Source organism: Cornus florida, unplaced genomic scaffold (assembly GCF_030987335.1).
Source record: "Cornus florida cultivar Cherokee Brave unplaced genomic scaffold, ASM3098733v1 CherokeeBrave_3.0.0_Hap2_Chr11, whole genome shotgun sequence".
Classification (NCBI taxonomy): domain Eukaryota; kingdom Viridiplantae; phylum Streptophyta; class Magnoliopsida; order Cornales; family Cornaceae; genus Cornus; species Cornus florida.
In genome coordinates, this window is record NW_026775581.1 from 105,243,769 (window position 1) to 105,263,272 (window position 19,504).

At 36.6% G+C, this 19,504-nt stretch overlaps 2 protein-coding genes across 2 annotated transcripts; both read left to right on the top strand.

Annotated features, from left to right (window-relative positions):
- Positions 1 to 3,094: 3,094 nt before the first annotated feature.
- On the top strand, positions 3,095 to 6,267 carry LOC132281758 (probable LRR receptor-like serine/threonine-protein kinase At3g47570). Its single transcript, XM_059783429.1, has 3 exons — positions 3,095 to 4,602; positions 5,131 to 5,810; positions 6,209 to 6,267. The coding sequence occupies exons 1-3, from the start codon at positions 3,095 to 3,097 to the stop codon at positions 6,265 to 6,267; spliced, it is 2,247 nt and encodes a 748-aa protein (XP_059639412.1).
- A 4,853-nt stretch (positions 6,268 to 11,120) lies between these two features.
- On the top strand, positions 11,121 to 16,130 carry LOC132285388 (protein NRT1/ PTR FAMILY 1.2-like). The gene is made up of 4 exons (XM_059787564.1): positions 11,121 to 11,244; positions 11,431 to 11,648; positions 14,439 to 14,992; positions 15,077 to 16,130. Exons 1-4 carry the CDS (start codon positions 11,154 to 11,156, stop codon positions 15,963 to 15,965), a joined length of 1,752 nt encoding a protein of 583 aa, XP_059643547.1. The 5' UTR covers positions 11,121 to 11,153; the 3' UTR covers positions 15,966 to 16,130.
- Positions 16,131 to 19,504: the final 3,374 nt, after the last annotated feature.

Genomic DNA, 19,504 nt, shown 5'->3' on the forward strand with positions numbered 1-19,504 from the left:
GATCTAAGCTAATCTCCATTTGGCCACACTTGGGATTTCAATTGTTAGGGCATTAATTGGGGGTTTTTGCATCTTAAGAGGTAGGAGTTTCTAATCCATGCATTCTTGCACTTTTATGAGTTAATTCTATGTGATATGTTGTCAAACATGCTTAAATTGTTTTGATTTTACCTTAAAGTAACTGAATTGTGCATATGAAGTATATGATTTTGTGTGTTAGTTGATATTGTGTAAATTAACATGCTTAATTGGTAAATATTCCTTGCCTATTATGTTTAGAATTTGTCAAATTTTATAATGTGAAAGCATGATGTTCTCTTGGGATTTCTTGTAAAATTATGCTATGTGATTTGAGCTTAAATTAAGTGTATGATAATGGATATTGGCTTGACATGGGAAAAACATGATGCATAGCATTGGGCAAGGAAAATGGGAAAAATTGTTTTGAAATGAAAGAGAGGGGTTTTTGGGAAAAAGTTTTTATAAAGGGTTTTGCGAAAACCCAGACGCCAAGGGGGTACCGAGGGTCCACGGCGTTAATGTGACCTAGAAGGAACTAAGAAAACCCCCTAGCGTGGTTGAGTTATCTGTCCCCAAATGATACCACGGGGGTACCATGGGTTAGGGACAATAGCCAATCCTTCTCTCATGTCGCCACGGGGTCACCATGGGACGGGTTGTGTTAACGGTTTGAAAAGTGAGGAATGAAAGTGATTTTGAAATGGGGAGCGACACAGCAAGGCATTGCATTTCAAGGCTCGACATTATTTGTTTTTGACCTTGAGATTGTATGGTATTTTCCCCGGAATAGCATGACCCCGTTTTCTTATTTCTATTCATTGTTTGGATTCACGGGATCACAAGAGGTGTGTCTTAGGCACTACCTACTGAGTAATTTGCTCACCCCTTATATTTAACATTTTTCAGGTCATGAGAAGGAGGTGGCGGATGACAATCCACCACAAGCATGAAGGGTCTAGGAGTGTATTTTGTAACCTTCGTACTTGAGGCCATTCTTTCGTAAAGTAGTATCTTGAAAATGTATTAAGCTTGCTTACTATGGCTATGTAATGTAACCATCAACCTTTGACTCTATTTTGATGTAAAATTGGACAAAATGTAAAGACTATGCATTATTTCTTAGTTGAATGGGAAGAATGATGATGAATGTATGATGAGATCAAAGTTTCCTTGTGTCGCCATGTTGTAGAATTCCTTGAATTAGCCTATCAAATTGTTTATTTTTCTCATTCATGTATGTTGGGTTGAGAGGATGGAATGTACAAACTTAGAAATGCATTTGGGATAGCAATTTCAGGCCTCCCAGGTGAAGAGCCGGCTCTTCCCCTTTGGGAGTCGACTCTTTTTGGTCCAATAGCTTAAATTCGTCAAAATATGAAGTGGAGCCTGCTCCTTTGGGAGTGGAGCATGCTCTTTTGGAGTGGAGCCTGCTCCTTTGGGGTGGAGCAGAGCCAGCTCTTTCTTGTCTAGTAGCCTATTTTGACAAAATTTCAGCATAGAGTCGGCTCCATCAGAATGGGAGCCGGTTCCCTCAGCAAAAGGAGGCGGTTCCATGGAAATGGGAGCCTGCTCCCTTGCTGCTTTGAGTTTTTTTTTAAATCCGAACTTCCATTGGCCATATCTTTCTCATTTCAAATCTAAATGGGTTCATTCTTGAGTCAAATTTTAAGGATTTTAAGTCAGCTTTCCAATGAAATTAATTTGCACACCTTAGTTGACCGTTTTGCCCTCGGTTATTTTCGGGTTCGGGTAAGGACCCGGCTAGCGATTCGGACCCACGGGTTCGGGTCGTTACAAAATGATTTCAAGGCTCTACGAGTTCCTGCCCAATGGGAGTCTAGAGAGTTGGTTGCATCCAAGTCCAACATCTAGTAATGGAGAGAGATAAAATTCAGAGCCCTCTTCAAAGAATTGATGTTTGCACTCGAGTATCTTCACCATCATCGTCAAGCGCCAATAATCCATTGCGATCTAAAGCCAGGTAATGTCCTACTTGATAGTGACATGGTTGCATACGTAGGAGATTTTGGGGTAGCGAGGTTTCTTCAACAACTCACAAATCCAAAACAAAGCAGTTCAATTGCAGTAAGGGGCACTGTTGGTTATGCAGCTCCAGGCAAGCATGCACAATACATTGTTGATTCTTTTTATTTTCTTTTTCTTCTTCTAGTTTTAAAATCAAGGACTCTTCTTCAACTAGAAGGCTTGCATCTAACTAGCTAGTTCATTCATCTTCATTGTGAAACAAGTTAAGCTCGTCTTCTGGTCCAGCTGCTGTTTAATTATTAAGTTCTTGTTGTAGTATTGAGTTGACTGCTTTTTGGTTTGTGGTTCTGGTGGTGTTGTAAGCTTTGAGAAAGTTCTGTATTGTTTGCTTCTGCTTTGGCTGCTCTAGTTTGGTTTCCATTGTATTCATCCAGTAGTTTTGTCTAGTTTTCCAGAGCCGTTCTTGTTTGCTGGACTTAATTTTGTCCCCAGGGTATGCCCTGGTGCTGTGTATTCTTTCTAATTGTCCAAGTCTTCAATCCACCACAAACAAGGCATAGGTAGTCTCTTTACAAATTGGCCGTGACTTACATATATGTTTTTTGAAATAATAATAGATATATATATATATCAGGAAAACACCCTACCTTCTCTCTCTCACTCTCTCTGAAAGAGACAGGGTAGACTTTGAAAAAATGATACGAAGACTTCAGAAAAAGCCTCTCTGCAAAGTTCGAAAGATTCCAACTTAACAATTTCTTTAAATTTAAGATAATCAATAACAAGTAACAACCATATGTCACAATACAAGTGATATTTCTTGATAGATTCATACAAGTCCTTAAAAAATGATAAATCTCAGTGGTTTCTCTTAGCATGCTTGCGTGCAATTCTTAGAAAATTATTTAACCCAAGTTTAACGACACAGTCTATCTGCAAATAAAGTAGACTTCTGAAAGAAAGTGGAAGACTTTGGAAAGTGCCTCTTTTACAGATTCATATATAAAATACAAGTGAACTTTCTTGATATATTCATACAAGTCTTTCAAACTAGCCTCACTATTTTGATATCTCTGCACTTTCAGAAATGAGTCCAATTATGCCTCTTAACTCCTTCAACATACAAAAACTATCCCTAGTGTTCATCACATTGCTGCATATCATCATGAGTACCCTCCCTAATGCCACTGCCAGTACGATAACTATTGACAAAAATGAGACAGATCATCTTGCCTTGTTAGCCATCAAGTCAAAGATTATTCATGACCCTCAAGGTGTTGTGAGCTCATGGAATGAGTCCCTTCATTTCTGCAAGTGGGAAGGTGTTGCATGTGGTCATCGCCATCGTAGAGTCATCATCATTGATCTAACGTCTAGAGGCTTAGTGGGTTCGTTGTCACCTTATGTCGGAAACTTGAGCTTCCTTCGGGTGTTACAGCTCTTCAACAACACCCTTCAAGGTGAAATCCCTCCCCAAGTTGGTCATTTGTTCAGGCTGCAGTTATTGTTGTTATACAACAACAGCTTTGAAGGAGAAATTCCAGCTAACCTATCCTACTGCTCCAACCTCAGGTCTCTTGGTGTAGGTGACAATAAGCTAGTTGGGAATCTTCCTGAAGAACTGGGTTCCTTGTCAAAGCTCACTTTTCTCAGCATTCACCAGAACCACTTCACTGGGGGGTTCCCTCAATTCATTGGGAGATTGACTTCTCTAGAACATGTGTCTGCAGCTGAAAATTCTTTCACGGGCAGACTTCCTAATGCCTTGGGTCAATTGAAAAACCTAAAAAGACTGGCTTTTGGCAGCAATGAACTCTCTGGTATAATCCCTCCTTCCATTTACAATCTTTCGTTTCTAACTCTACTCTCTTTGCCTAATAACCATCTTCATGGAACTCTTCCACCGAGCTTGGGTACGATGCTCCCTGATCTTCAAGTCCTTGAATTATGGCAAAACAATTTTACCGGACCCATTCCACTCTCAATATCCAATTGTACAGCACTAGAAAGATTTGAAATTGGATTCAATAATTTCAGTGGGAAATTAGGAGTTAATTTTGGAGGCCTACGAAATCTCAACGAATTTTCTCTAGTTAGTAATAATTTAGGGAGTGGAGATCCAGATGAAATGAACTTCATTGACTCTTTGGCCAACTGTAGCAATTTGCAGATATTAGATCTGGTCGCTAACCAATTCAGAGGGCTATTACCCAATTCCATTGGCAATCTCTCAAACCAACTTTTTTATCTAACACTTGGACAAAATTTCATATATGGAGAACTCCCTTCAGCAATAGGTAATCTTGTCAACCTAAATCTTTTATCATTGTACGGTAATCGATTCACGGGCACAATTCCAACTACTATAGGAAAACTTCAAAATTTACAACTGGCATTTTTTGATGGAAATACATTCTATGGGGAAATTCCAGAATCTATAGGAAACTTGTCTTTCTTGACAGAGCTTTACTTGGGTGAGAATAGATTAGTGGGCAACATACCCTTGAGTCTTGGAAATTGCAAAAAACTGTTATTGCTAGATCTTTCCCAAAATAATCTTAGTGGCACCATACCCAAACAACTTTTTAAAATTTCAGCTCTTTCTATGTCACTAAATTTATCTCGAAACCGTTTGTTTGGATCCCTGCCTTTAGAGGTTGGCAACCTAAAAAATTTGGAGGAGTTGGATATATCTGAGAATGAGTTGTCTGGTGAAATTGCTAATAGTCTTGAGAGTTGCACTAGCCTCGAAAACCTCTATATGGAGGGAAACTCCTTTAACGGATCTGTTCCTCAATCATTGAGTTCCTTGAGAGGTATTCGAAACTTTGATCTCTCTAGGAACAAATTATCTGGACAGATTCCAAGTTTCTTGGAGAAATTTTCCTTGGAGAATCTTAATTTATCCTTCAATGATTTTGAGGGTGAGGTGCCTATTGAAGGAGTTTTTGCAAATGCTAGTGCAATATCACTTGTAGGAAACAATAGGCTCTGTGGAGGCATACCCAAACTTCAACTACCAAATTGCAACATCAAAGAACCAAGGAAACATAAAAGTTCTCTTGTGCTCATCATATTAGTAATCTCGATACCGTGCACAATTTTGGGTTTTATAATGGTCCTATCTTTCTGGTTTTGTTGGGTTAAAAAGAAAAGAAATGCTCAACCTTCTGGAATAATGTTGAGGGATTCATTCTTGAAAGTGTCTTTTGAAATGCTCCTCAAAGCAACTGACAGGTTCTCCTCAGAAAATTTGATTGGTGTGGGTAGTTATGGCTCTGTTTACAAAGGAATCCTTGATCCAAGTGAAACCATTGTTGCAGTCAAAGTACTAAACCTCCTCCGTCGGGGAGCTTCCAAAAGTTTCATGGCCGAGTGTGAAGCATTAAGAAACATCAGACATCGAAATTTGGTAAAGATCATAACTTCTTGCTCAAGCATTGATTTTCAAGGAAATGATTTTAAGGCTCTAGTCTACGAGTTTATGCCCAATGGAAGTCTAGAGAGTTGGTTGCATCCAAGTCCAACATCTAGTAACGGAGAGAGTGATCAAATTCAGAGCCTAAACCTTCTTCAAAGAATTAATGTTGCAGTTGATGTGTTGTCTGCACTCAAGTATCTTCACCATCATTGTCAAACGCCAATAATTCATTGCGACCTAAAGCCAAGCAATGTCCTACTTGATAGTGACATGGTTGCTCATGTAGGAGATTTTGGGGTAGCAAGGTTTCTTCAACAACTCACAACTCCAAAACAAAGCAGTTCAGTTGCAGTAAGGGGAACAGTTGGTTATGCAGCTCCAGGTAAGCATGCACAATACACTATTGTTTCTTTTTATTTTCTTTTTCTTCATCTTCTAGTTTTCAAATTGCATCATTGAATATACCATAACTTAGAAATTAGATTTGATACCTAACTACAGCTTATTAGGATTAAAATTTGATATAGGTTAGTCCTTGTGTTGGTGTGTGCGTGCGCGTGAGAGAGAGAGAATTTCATTGGAATATAAGGAGGGGTATAAATTTTTTCGGATTTGTTGATTGGTTAGAATGATGTATGTGAATAGATATAACCTGTTTAAATCGGAATTTAATTTGTTTTTAGCTCATAAACCTAAATATTGAATAGCTAATCTTTTTCAAATGTGCTTGCTATCTTTGTCAAAAATTTATTTTCTTTTCATTAATTTTGTGAATGGCAGAGTATGGTCTGGGAAGCCAAGTGTCAACTAAAGGGGATTTTACAGCTACGGGATCTTAGTATTGGAGATGATGACAAGGAAAAGGCCTACCGACAGTATGTTTGAGGGAGGCCTTAACCTTCATAAGTTTGCTATGATGGCTTTGCCCGACCGCATTATGGAGATTGTAGACCCAATACTTCTGAATGACGATGAAAAAGAGTCAGCAGAAGTGTCGAATAGTAATCGGGTTCCTGGAGAATCAAGAAATGGCATCAGAATGGAGTGTCTGCTGTCAATGATCAAGGTCGGAGTTGCATGCTCCGTGGAGTCACCACAAGACAGGATGGATATAACTGATGCCTTACGTGAGCTGAATTTGGTCAGGAAAAATCTTCAAGGAAGTAAAAGAAGTCCTGATGCATAATGGTAAGAGCCAGAACTCAAACTTAAATTCCAGTTATTTTCTTGTCTTTGCTCTGTATTTGGTTTAAAAATCGTATTCCAAAACATGGCTTTGTGTTTTGGTTACCAGCTTGGGGTAGTCTCCAAACCCTTGACAGATTAAGTGGCCCTGGCTTGCTGTGTCTATTCAATTTTCCCTTCTACTTTTCTTTGGAATGTTAAGAATATCAACATATTCAAGCTCATGTGTCTAAAACTGAAGGACTCTGCTTCAACTAGAATGCTTGCATCTAACTAGCTAGTACATTCACCTTCATTGTGAAACATGTTAAGCTCGTCTTTTGGTCCAGCTGCTGTTTAATTCTTAACTCTTAAGTTCTTGTTGTAGTAGTAAGTTGATTGCTTGTTGGTTTGTGGTTCTGCTGGTGTTGTAAGCTTTGAGAAAGTTCTGTATTGTATGCATGATTGTTTGCTTCTGCTTTGGCTGCTCTAGTTTTGTCCCCAGGGTATGCCATGCTGCTGTGTATTCCTTCTCCTAGTCTATACAAATTTACAGATATATATATATATATATATATATATATATCAAGGTGTAACTACCTAACCATGGGTTAATTGAACACACAACTAGACCTTAATCAATTTGAAAACTAATTGGAAATTAATGGTTTTAGAACTACCAAAAAAATGCATCATGAAGAAGGTTTAATGGATACTACCATGTGTATAGCCCTGTCTATGGTACAGGTGAATCTTTATCAAGATAGATTAAACATTTTAGGGGTCATAAAAAGAAAAGATTAATCTCTCTACATATACGTGATGTGTATTCTGGAGTGGATAAAATCAAAGATAAAAACAGAATTGCAACCCTTGTGTACATTTTATTGCCACGCATAAGACAAATTTCAGCTATCTAATGCTAAATTCAAAACCAAAGGATCTTTGCAACACATGCACCAACTTAAGTCTCTCATCTATCCTTCTAAACCTTCCCCCTTCAACGTCTCTCTCTCAGGGTACAAGGCATATATGAGACTGAAGAACAGAACAAAGAACACCACCATGTGGTTCCTTGGATTCTCCACCACAAATCCAAGAAACTACTAGATCGTTATCATAGGAGGAATAATACTGGTGATCATTATCACCATTATCCATAAACAATTGGCCATCTATCAAGAAGATGATTATCCTAAGCAAGAAGCTGATCAAGGTGAAAAATATAAAGAATCATGCAAAATTGATGCAAACATTGTTGCTCTGGTGCAATAACGACTTGTGCACTTGGAGAGCTGAAGACGACCATGAGGGTCTTTAGGATTTGAATAGGCGTGGAGCCACATCATTTGTGTATCTTGCAGAGCTTGGGGATGGACAATTTGGTGCAGTGAAGCGGGTTATAAGAGAGAGAGGTGGCAGCATGAAGATGTTCTTGGATAAAATTTTACCGATTTCAATTCCAATACTCTAATTCCATGCAACCGAACTCACCCTTCAGGTAATCTGACAGCACTTCAACATAAGTATGGGTTCCATACGAACCCTAGAAATTGGCACAAGTTCCTCATTTGGGCCTTATCCAATTGGAAACAGATGAAAAAGTCGAATAAAATTCTTGTTCGGAAACTTACCTTGGTCCGTTTTGTGTATCACGTCAAATACTAGGGTTTTCTCCAGGTCTTGTAGCCACTATTCAAAAATCCTCAGCGACTCTGTTCGCGCCTTTTCTCTGTCAAACGATGTAATTGTCCATTTGTGAGAGAGAGATGTTGCCTCAACCTGGAACCTTTCGGACTCCTTCTTTGATCCCAGTGCTAAAATGTCGTATTATCCTTCGATTGTGGTATTCCCGTTGATTCTCCCACCTTGGTGCCTTTACGGTAACAGCTGTTGATACTGGTGGTTGCATTGCCCAATGGGCCTTCTTTCTCCTTGGGCTTTGTTTGTTCGTTGGGTTTTGATTGTTTCTCTTGACCCATCTCTTTTTTTTCTTTTTTCTTTTTTCTTGAAGTGCAAAAATAAATAATTAATTAATTGAATTATGTTCAATTTTACAAAATAGTTTAAATTTACAAATAAGCCCGTCAATTATACCCTAACTATGTTCAAATTTACAAATAACCCCATCAACTATACTATGCATACAATATCCATTAAACTGTCCTATTTTGTTATAAAATGTTCTATGCCTATCATGTGATAAATTATTTTTCATTAAATGACTATAATGCATTTTCTTGTTGAATTACATTTAATTCATTTTTCTTATTAAAATAAATTCTGACAAAAATTCAACCCATTTTAAGATGACATAAACTTAATATAAGCTAATTTAGTACAAATGACAACTCCCCTTTAAAATAAAATATTCAAATAAAATGACATAAACTTAATCCTCAGCCACACCAAATCCAACATATTAAATTATTATTTAGGACTTAATCCTCAAACTCCTCTTAAGTGAAACACAAGAAGTTGAATCCACAACTCCAAAATAAATGATGGTTTTTTGCCACTAAAAGCACCAAAACCTGAACCATTTTCTTGACTTGAAACTAGAAAGTTGAACCCATGCCACCTTCAAAGCAATTCATTAGATTCCCACTCAAATTAAACATTAAACAGCCGAAATTAATTGTAATTTTAAATTAACCAAGTCTTCAAATTCATCACAAACAACGCATAGGGATTTGACTATGAAAAATGTCGTACGAGTCTCTAAATCCATCATTGCACATGCGTGCAATTCTTAGAAAAATGTCTAACACAACAGAGCAAACTTCCGAAAGAGAGATATGGAAGACTTTGAAAAGAAGTGAAGTCCTGCATGAATACTTAAAGGTTCTAGAAAAGGGTTGGGACTAAATGGATTACTACAAGAAGTTATATGGTATTTGCCGGACGTCAGCCACACCAAATCCAATACATTAAATTATTATTTAGGACTTAATCCTCAAACTCCACTTAATTAAATTATTATTTAGTACTTAATCCTCAAACTCCTCTTAAGTGAAACACACGAAGTTGAATGCACAACTCCAAAATAAATGATGGTTTTTTGCCACTAAAAGCACCAAAATCTGAACTATTTTCTTGACTTGAAACTAGAAAGTTGAACCCATGCCACCTTCAAAGCAATTCATTAGATTCCCACTCAAATTAGACACTAGACAGTCGAAATTAATTGCAATTTTATATTATCCAAGTCTTCAAATCCATCACAAATAACGCATAGGAACTTGACTAAGAGAAATGTCGTCCAAGTCTTTACATCCATCATTGCACATGCGTTCAATTTTTAGAAAAATGTCTAATGCAACATAGAAAACTTCCGAAAGAGAAATATGGAATACTTTGGAAAGGAGTGCAATCGCATGAATACTCAAAGGTTTTAGAAAAGGGTTGGGACAAAATGGATTACTACAATAAGTTATATGGTTTTTGCCAAACTGAAGTTAGAATTAGGTTATGTTTTGTTTCAATTTTTACTTTAGGGATTTTATTTGTATCTTTGATAGCTAGAAAATTTGAAGCCTTGGTTCTCCATTGAGCTGAGACATTTGATTGAAGTCGAAGTTTTTTTTTTTTTTTTTTTTTTTTAAGTTAAAGTAATTCACTCACACACCTTATTTTCAAGAAGAATCGAAACCATCTTATTTGTGTTATTTATTTTGATATGATAAATTTTGGACACTATAAAGTATTCTTTATTTTTTATTCATCAGGCTTAATTTCCCAATTGTCTAATAAATACGTTGCATTTTAGTTAAACTGTAAGAGATTGAAAAAAGGTTCGAGAAAGGTTTTTATGTGATTGAATTTACTTAAGTCAAGTCAAAATAGTAAGTCATACATTCCACTGAATTCAATTACTTTCTTGAATGGAGCCATTAATATATACTATGTATTTGATAAGAAAATTATGGAGTAGTACAAGTCTAAGTCCACTTTGCAGAAAAAAAGTTAATTGCAGTGCAACGGATCATTCGTATAATATATAAACAAGCTTATATATAAATGATTTGTTATGCCTATTACACGGTGCAGCGAACCTAAATGATTTAGCTGAGTAACTAACTTGACTCATCGGTAACAATTCACTAGGATGAAAAAAGAAAAATCGTAAGTTTTTAAAACAAAAAAAATTAAGCACAAAATTTTCAAAATATTGTTGAAACTTCAATTCCTTTTTCTTTTTATTTTTTCGATTCTTACAGGGGGTATTAATCTTATACTAATACGTAGTAACTAATAAGTGGTCATTCAAGTACCTAGACATTAGGCCCCACGAAAGCGTCCTGGTCAAGTATCAGAGCAGTAAAATAGTCTACAAAGTCCATGAAATCAAGGGACCACTGTAGTCTTATCCCTCAAACAGAATATCTGATCAAGCCGGAAAGGCCAAAAGTGGTGGGACCCCATTCACTTAAAATGTAACCTGTCACATCGTATCCCTCACTGGGACTAATTATATTAGGACCATCTTCCTAGACGGATGCTACTATGGTTCTCTCTCTTTCTCTCTCTCACAGACACACACACAGACTGATAGAAGGAAATGGAGAATTCTTCAGAGCAGAGTAAAATGGAGCAGAAACCATCACAAGGAAGACCAAAGGGTGGGCTGATAACCATGCCATTCATCATTGGTATGTAAAACATACATTATACATACATGCATATATATATATATATATATATATATATAGGTATAAATACTCTCTGGCTATAAGCTCAAAATGCTCATGGGTTTTTCAGAATTTTGTTGTTTTTATTAAATTTTTTGTGATCTTTGACACCAATTTGATTGAATTTCTATTTTGCGGGTCCTGTAGCGAATGAAGCATTTGAGAAGGTGGCAAGCTATGGGTTGTTACCAAACATGATATTGTATCTGATGAATGAGTATAACATTGGTGCAGTCAAAGGGACCAACATACTCTTCTTCTGGTCAGCAGCTACCAATTTCATGCCAATTGTTGGGGCTTTCCTCTCTGATTCATATCTCAGTCGATTCCTCACCATTGGCTTTGGTTCCATCTTCAGTTTCTTGGTAGTATTTTCTTAATTCCCCCAAAATCTCTTTCCTTTCCTTTTGTTACGAATTTCTCCTTTCCAAATTTTATCATTGCATATATATATATATATATATATATATATATATATATATATATATATATGTTATATAGTTAGACTCCCCCACTTAATTAGCTTAGGGTGTGACACACTATTTTCCAATCAAAGTTGGTTTTGGTCACTCTATGTAGAAGAACTAGCATTTGGCAGCACAGTGAGAAAGAGAGTGTGCCAAATTAGTGATCTTAGATTTGGGGATCTATGTATTCAACTAATATGCATAGCTTGATGAAGTTCTTATATGGGCTTTATTTAAGAACATTAAAGCATCTGATTACATTTCCGCTTAGGAGTTTAGAAACTTAAGCATAGTCTAGAAGACAAGTTTGGAAGATTAGAGGGTCAAAATTTAGTTTGCAATTGAACAAACTATGCTTACAAGATAAATTCACTGAATATATATATATATATATATATATATATCTAGGAATGTAATGATCTCTTGCTCACCACTGAATAAGAACTTTCTCCACCTTAAGCATGGTAACCTTTGGATATGATTTAAGTGTAAAAAAGGTAATTATCAAAAAAACATACCAACTGTATCCAATGGTTACCTGATCCAACGACTCTCATGTATCTGTTGCATCAATAACTGTTGCAACTAATAATTTCTCGTGACGGAGAGATCATTTATGTATATACGTATATGTTCATTATGAACTGAAGAGGATGGGATTCTCTGGCTAATATATGTAGATCCCACCACTCTGTTATGTGGTCCTAAATTCAGTGAATTAGTATGGGAACTTTAGGCCTGCTCTCTTTGTAACATTTAAAACAAAAATTGACTTTCCTTTGGGCCTGTTTACTAACAGGAATGATTTCTGATTTTTACTACCAATTCCTAAAATTAAGAATCAAAAGTAAAAATCATGTTTAATAAAATGCTTTCACTTTTTTGTTTTAAGAAAGTACTTTCTAAATTTGTGAAGTGAAGAGAAAGTTAGAATTTCTCACTTTTTCTATTTTCTACACTGTTCAAGGAAATTACTTTCTGTACTGTAGCATTTAAAAAAAATTTCTAACCAGTCATCCGCCATCCGCCGTATATCACCCATCTCCTCCACCCACCTCCTCCCACCATAGTCACTGCCACAAACCAACTCTCTTCTCTTTCATACACACCATCAACAATATACCCAAATCAACATAGAAAAAAAAAAAAAAAAAGCCACAGACCCTCATCGTCGACGACCATCGCCACCATCGCCATTGCCGACAACCACCTCTATCATCGCCACTTCCGAGAACGCCTCTCTCTCCTATGTCTTTCTTTCTCTCTCTACAAATACTCGCTTCCCACGGATCTATTGTCGATGGTGAAACCCAACCTCAAAATTGAAGGATTCAACAGAGGAATCTCCGTCGGGTGGCTCGAATTTGTGAGAGCAAATTGAGGCTCAAATCAACTAGGAGGAAGATGAGGAAGAGAACGTCGTCGCCAACCAACGCTTTACTGGGCATGGGCACACCAATTTCATCACATGCCCTGTACATTTGGTTTCAATCATAGAATCCTTGAATCAGTCAAGTCTCTCCGTCTCTCTCTCTAGAAAATTTTGCTTCAAAGATGAATTGGCTCAACAGGAGAAATCTGAAAAAGGCAAGTGAATTTGAACCTAACCCTGCTTATTCAGTTACAAATCTTTCTTGCCCAATCAATGATTTTTGTGATTCTTTCTCCATGTTGTGGTTCACGGTACGTTTGGCCTCACAACGGGGAAGAGTATTTGGAAACATGATTCTTCATATATATATATATATATATATATCATATATATATATATCATCAATGCTGCAATTCCCGACTACCAGAAACCAAAATTCCAGATTTGCCTTTTAGAATGAGAGATTTCACTATATATATATATATATATAAATACAATTTAGAAAACAAAATCAAAAGTATAATTACTAAACTTACTTTCTAATTTCTTGTTTTGAAAATATTGAAAGCATACAAAATTAGTAAACATAATTCTACTTTATATTTTAGTTTCAGAAATGAAAATCATGATTTTACTTTTTGAGAAAGCAAAAGTAAGAAAGTAAAAACGTTAGTAAACGGGCCCTTTGTGAATTCTGATCTCAAGATGTGGGCACAAAGTCAATTATGTCACATCAATCATATTTACTCTTGTGAGTTATTTTGTGATTTATCGGTTTTGGAGAGATTATACACAGAAGTGGGGTGAAAGAAAATAAATTGAAACAATTATTGGCGAGTTTGGTTCTTGGATTTAATGAGGACAAAGAAAAGGAAAGATAGGAAGTAAAGTAAAGTGATTTCCCCAATGTCTCTTGCTTTCTCAAAATTAAGTTAGAAATTGAAGATTTTCTCAATAATTGTTAGGAATCAAGAAATGAAAAGGAATTGAAATGTAAAAGTTTGAAAATTTCTCCCTAACGGCCTTAACTCGATTTCTTTTCCCTTCTATTTTTTCATGCTAACCAAGCAACAAAAAAATATTCTTTAATTTTATTATCCTTTCCTCACTGAATTTGCGAACCGAATGGAAACTTAAGATGTCGTTCTTGGAGTTATGATGTATATACAGGAAGATCGTCTGTATCAAGCTGGCCTCTGGTGTCTTTATACCAAAACAATAGCAAACTCAGTAGTTCACTTGTATGAAGAGTGAAGACTACTACTAAGCATTTTTGCTTGTATTAATGAAATCAATCTAAAATTTATTTACGACAGGGGATGGTAGTCCTATGGTTAACGGCTATGATTCCACAAGCAAAGCCTCCCCCTTGCGATCTATTATCAGGTCAAAGCTGCAAATCCCCTACACAAGTGCAATACTGGGTCCTGTTTGCTTCGTTTGCCCTCATGTCCATTGGAGCTGGTGGTATTAGACCATGTTCCTTGGCCTTTGGAGCAGATCAGTTGGACAAAAGGGATAATCCAAAGAACGAGAGGGTCTTGGAGAGCTACTTCAGTTGGTACTATGCTGCAGCAACTTCTTCGGTTCTGGTTGCTTTGACCGGCATTGTATACATTCAAGATCACATTGGATGGAAAGTGGGCTTCGGAGTTCCTGCAATTCTCATGTTCTTCTCTGCATTGTTGTTCTTCCTTGCTTCTCCCATCTATGTGAAAATGAAAGCTAGCAAGAGCTTGCTCACTGGATTTGCGCAAGTGGCTGTGGTCGCTTATAAGAACAGAAGGCTTGCTTTACCACCTCAGGATTCAAGTGGGTGGTACCATCATAGAAAGGATTCAGAGCTCAAAGTGCCAACCAACAAACTTAGGTATACTCACTGTCATATCAACATCATTTAAAGCTCAGTCCATGAATGTTTTTTTGACATATGTTGAGTATTTTGTGCAATCAGGTTTCTAAATAAAGCTTGCATCATTCGGAAGCCTGAAGATATAACCCCAGATGGAATAGCTTTAAACCCGTGGAGCATTTGCACGGTGGAACAAGTGGAAGCGTTAAAGGCATTGCTGAAAGTCACCCCAATATGGTCTTCTGGGATCATGATGACCATAAACATAAGCCAACCCTCATTCCCAGTACTCCAAGCCAAGTCCTTGGACAGACACTTGACTTCAAGCTTCCAAATCCCTGCAGGATCTTTCGGAATGTTCACAATCATTGCTCTAACACTTTGGATTGTTCTCTACGACCGAGTAATCCTTCCCGTGGCATCAAAGATCAAAGGAAAACCAGTTTACCTCGGTGTACAACTAAGAATGGGCATAGGGCTGTTTTTCTCTTGCCTAGCCATGGTAGTTTCAGCACTTGTGGAGAATGTTAGGAGGAGAAAGGCAATCAAACAAGGGTTTTTGAACAATGCTGGTGGACTGGTGGATATGTCAGCTATGTGGCTTGTGCCGCAACATTGCTTGAATGGCTTAGCGGAAGCTTTCAATGCCATTGGCCAAACAGAGTTCTATTACACTGAATTCCCAAAAAGCATGTCAAGCATTGCATCTTCTCTGTTCTTACTGGGGATGGCTGTGGCAAACTTGCTAGCCACTGCTATACTGAGCACCGTGAATGACCTCACTAAAAAAGGAGGGAAAGAGAGTTGGGTTTCTAATAATATTAACAGGGGCCAGTATGAAAACTATTATTGGATTCTTGCCATATTGAGTTCCATTAATTTGCTGTATTATATTGTTTGTAGTTTGGCATATGGACCTTGTGTAGACCAAAGGATTAAAGTTAGGGATGAAGGGAAAGAATTGAAGGAGGAAGAAATATCCAAACAATAAAATGTACTAAGGGATGAAGGAGAAGGCTTTAAGGTGGAGGAGTTATCTAGAATTAAGGCATTGCCAGCTTGATATGTGTTAAAACTGGTTCTACGTTTGTATTAAATGTATAATCACATGCTTGGTAATACACAATTATAAATCTAATTTTTCTCTCTGCTATAATGTTCCTCTTGAAATGATTTTTATTTTTATGTATGTTAATTCTATTTTCGATTCATATGTTTTTCCTATTTCCAAAATGTATGCGCTTTTCTTTTCAATTTCTCTGATGTCAGATCTATTTCTGTTTGGGGATTATGAGATTGAAAAAGAAAAAAGTGGTCAACAGTGTTATGACAAACACAGCCAACCAACTAGCAGGACAATAAATATGCACAAACACAAAGATTCATGTAATTTGGCGTAGCCAAATTTTTCAGCACTTTGCTAAGACACAGGCTCCTAGTTTTTATTTGTTGCTTATTATTATTATTACCACTACTATTATTGTTATTTTGTCAAAACGACTACCAATTTGAAGATTCATCACTTGGTATAATTATTTTTTACTCATTATAGCTGCAAAACCTGCTATTATTTTGACTGAGAGTGCAAATCTCCGAAATTAAATAAATAAATCAACCCTCAAATTTTATCTTTTTCTTTTTCTTATTTTTTTTTTTTTTTTTGAGAAAACTTTAAAACTGTATCCTTTATTACTAACACTCCTAATGGGCAATGGAATACGATATAAGGGTTCAAGCTTGGCACAGGTAAAAAGTGTGTGAGTGTGTTCTTGCCCATGAAAAAAAAAAAAAAAAAAAAACGTAGGTCTAATTTTTTGCTTCTTAGATGCTTTATTTCTTTATTATGGGGATGGCATTGCCAATTCCTGACCCAAAGAGGCCCTACTTCAATTGTTCCTAGCTCACTCATAAAAAAATTGCACTAGAAATGTCAAGCTAATAATAAAAAGAACTAACACAATTCAAGACATTCGCTACAATAGAATGAAAAATAAAGTACAGAATTTTACACACGCTTACTCTCTGGCACATTTTATTTTGAAACAGATTTGTCCTAAGATGCTTTTGACAACTTTCATGAACACGCCCTTAAATTAACACATTTTGAGTACAAAAAATTAGGCATGAACCATGTCATAATATATATAGATACAGAAGGTACCATATCATAATGCTCCAATTTAAATGGTCCTCTCATATATAAAAATAAAAAATCCTTCCCCAGCGAAGGTCTTATAGAAACATCACGATGTCGAGGAGGCTACTTGGGAACGAGAGTAGGAAGTCTGTTCCAAATACCCGAAATTGTTTCCTTCCCCAGGTATGGCTTGATTTCGGGAACGAAATCCATTTAAGTTGGGGAGATTGTAATGTTTCTCAATTTTTCATTTTTCGAATTTTTTTTTTTTTGCTTTGTTTTGGGTGCCACGCACTGTTTAACGTGCCATGAAGGTTCCAAAAGTGATTTGGGGTATTTCTTTGAATTTAGAACTCTTTGAAATATTTTTTGAACCATTTTGGCATTTTTCAAATTTTCGGACCAAGAGGTCCCGGATGGATCCCGCACCGGGATTTTTCGTACTCAGAATTATTTTTCGGGGTCATTGCATTTCATATTATATTATTTGGAGTATATTTATGCGGCTATGTGTTTTAGTACATTATAATAACATGTTTATATAGTGTATTTGCATACGAGGGCGTTTTCATCAATTCTAGGTTTAAAGCGGACCCACTTTAACCAAGCCATATACAATGACCACATAATTTATATATATATATATATATATTGGCCCATTTCTCCTCCTTCCTTCAGCCAAAATGCTCTCTCTCTCTCTCTTTAAGAATCTTTCTCTCTTTAAATCTTCAAGTTTCAAGTTCCAATTCTTCATCTTCTATTAGGAATTGAACTTTTCCATTGAAGGCAAAGTTAACGAGCACAATGAGGGCTACGAATTGATTGGAGCCAATTTTCAATTAAACAACCTTGAAAATTTCAAAATTGGGGAAAAAGTTAGGGCTTGGGCTTGATTTTGAGATAGGGGTCACTAAAGCCCATTTTCTTTGATTCTTTGTGAATTAATCATATTCTATTGTGTTTATAGTATGTAGATTTGTGAAGTTGTTCATAGCTATTAGAATTTATGTATAAGTGAAGCATAATGATATGTTCTATGTGGCTAACGTGTTAAAGTACATGCCTATATAAATTATTGTGGAGATATATGTTTAATTGATACCACTTCATGCTTTACATGCTAAGAATATTATGGTTGTTACATTGAGAGCATGATAATGGTTGTGTTAAATTACTCATAATGCATGTAAATATGATTGTGGTTAATACATGAAATTTCATATTGGTATGATGTTGTAACTCGTAATACATTTATGCATTACCATTGGGTGAGAAAAAGGGGGAAATGGATTTTTGAAATAAAAGACATCGATTTTGTAAAGGTTTGAAAGAATGTTTGCAAAAATCGGACGGTAAGGAGTTACCTTGTATCCGTAACGTTAATGGAACCTAGAGGGGATGTAAGGACACTGCCCTACGCGTGGTTGAGATATCTAGGCCCCAAATGACACTAAGGAGTACCTTTGGTCATGGATAGTTAGTCAATTCTCCTCTAGTGGCATCGGGGAGTCACCTCGGGCTGGGTCACATTAATGGTTTGACGATTGCGATATCGGAAAGGATTTCGGAAAATTGGGAGCGACATTGACATCGCATTGGCATTGCACCTCATTGCATTCATGGGCCTTAGTTCATATCATGATTATTGTTCCTAAGCTAAACATGACCCTATTTTCTATATTATATACTTTGTATACAATTCACGAGATCATTAAGAAGTGCATTTTAGGTACCTCCTATTGAGCCATTGTGTTCACCCCTTTATTACCATTTTCAAGTCATGGTAAGAAAGTAATTGAAAAAGGACCCTCACAAGCTTAGTCAGGGTCAATGGTTGCATTTTGTAAACTTTTTTGTATTCAATGCTTAGTCTTAGCTATTTTTGTATAAGCATTGTAATTTGAAGCGTCAAGGCCCGAACTTGTAATCATATTCTTTTGGTATTATTTTGATGTAAATTTGAACTTCGTAATGACTATCAATGTATGTATTAGCAAAGTTGCTATCTTGGAACGATTTGAATGTTTAATTATCAATATGATGTCTATATCAATGTTCAAAGCAAATGAAAGGTCATTTATACTTGTTATGAGTTAGGACAGGGTATTGAAGGTCAAAACGACCAAATTGCGCGACAAAAATAGGTTTCGGGGACATGAAACCCCATTTCTCGGTAGGGTTAAGCGCTCGACCAAGAAGGACGAGCAATCGTCCGGCATAGGGGGCATGCTACAACGTGCGCGTGGGGTATCTGGTGTAACGACCCGAACCTATAAGTCCGAACTGCTAACCGGGTCACTACCCGAACCCGAAGTCACCTAAGTCAAATCCACATCATAACTAGTGTTCATACATCATATTTGCATCCTAATTAAGCTTCAAAAAGGCTCTTA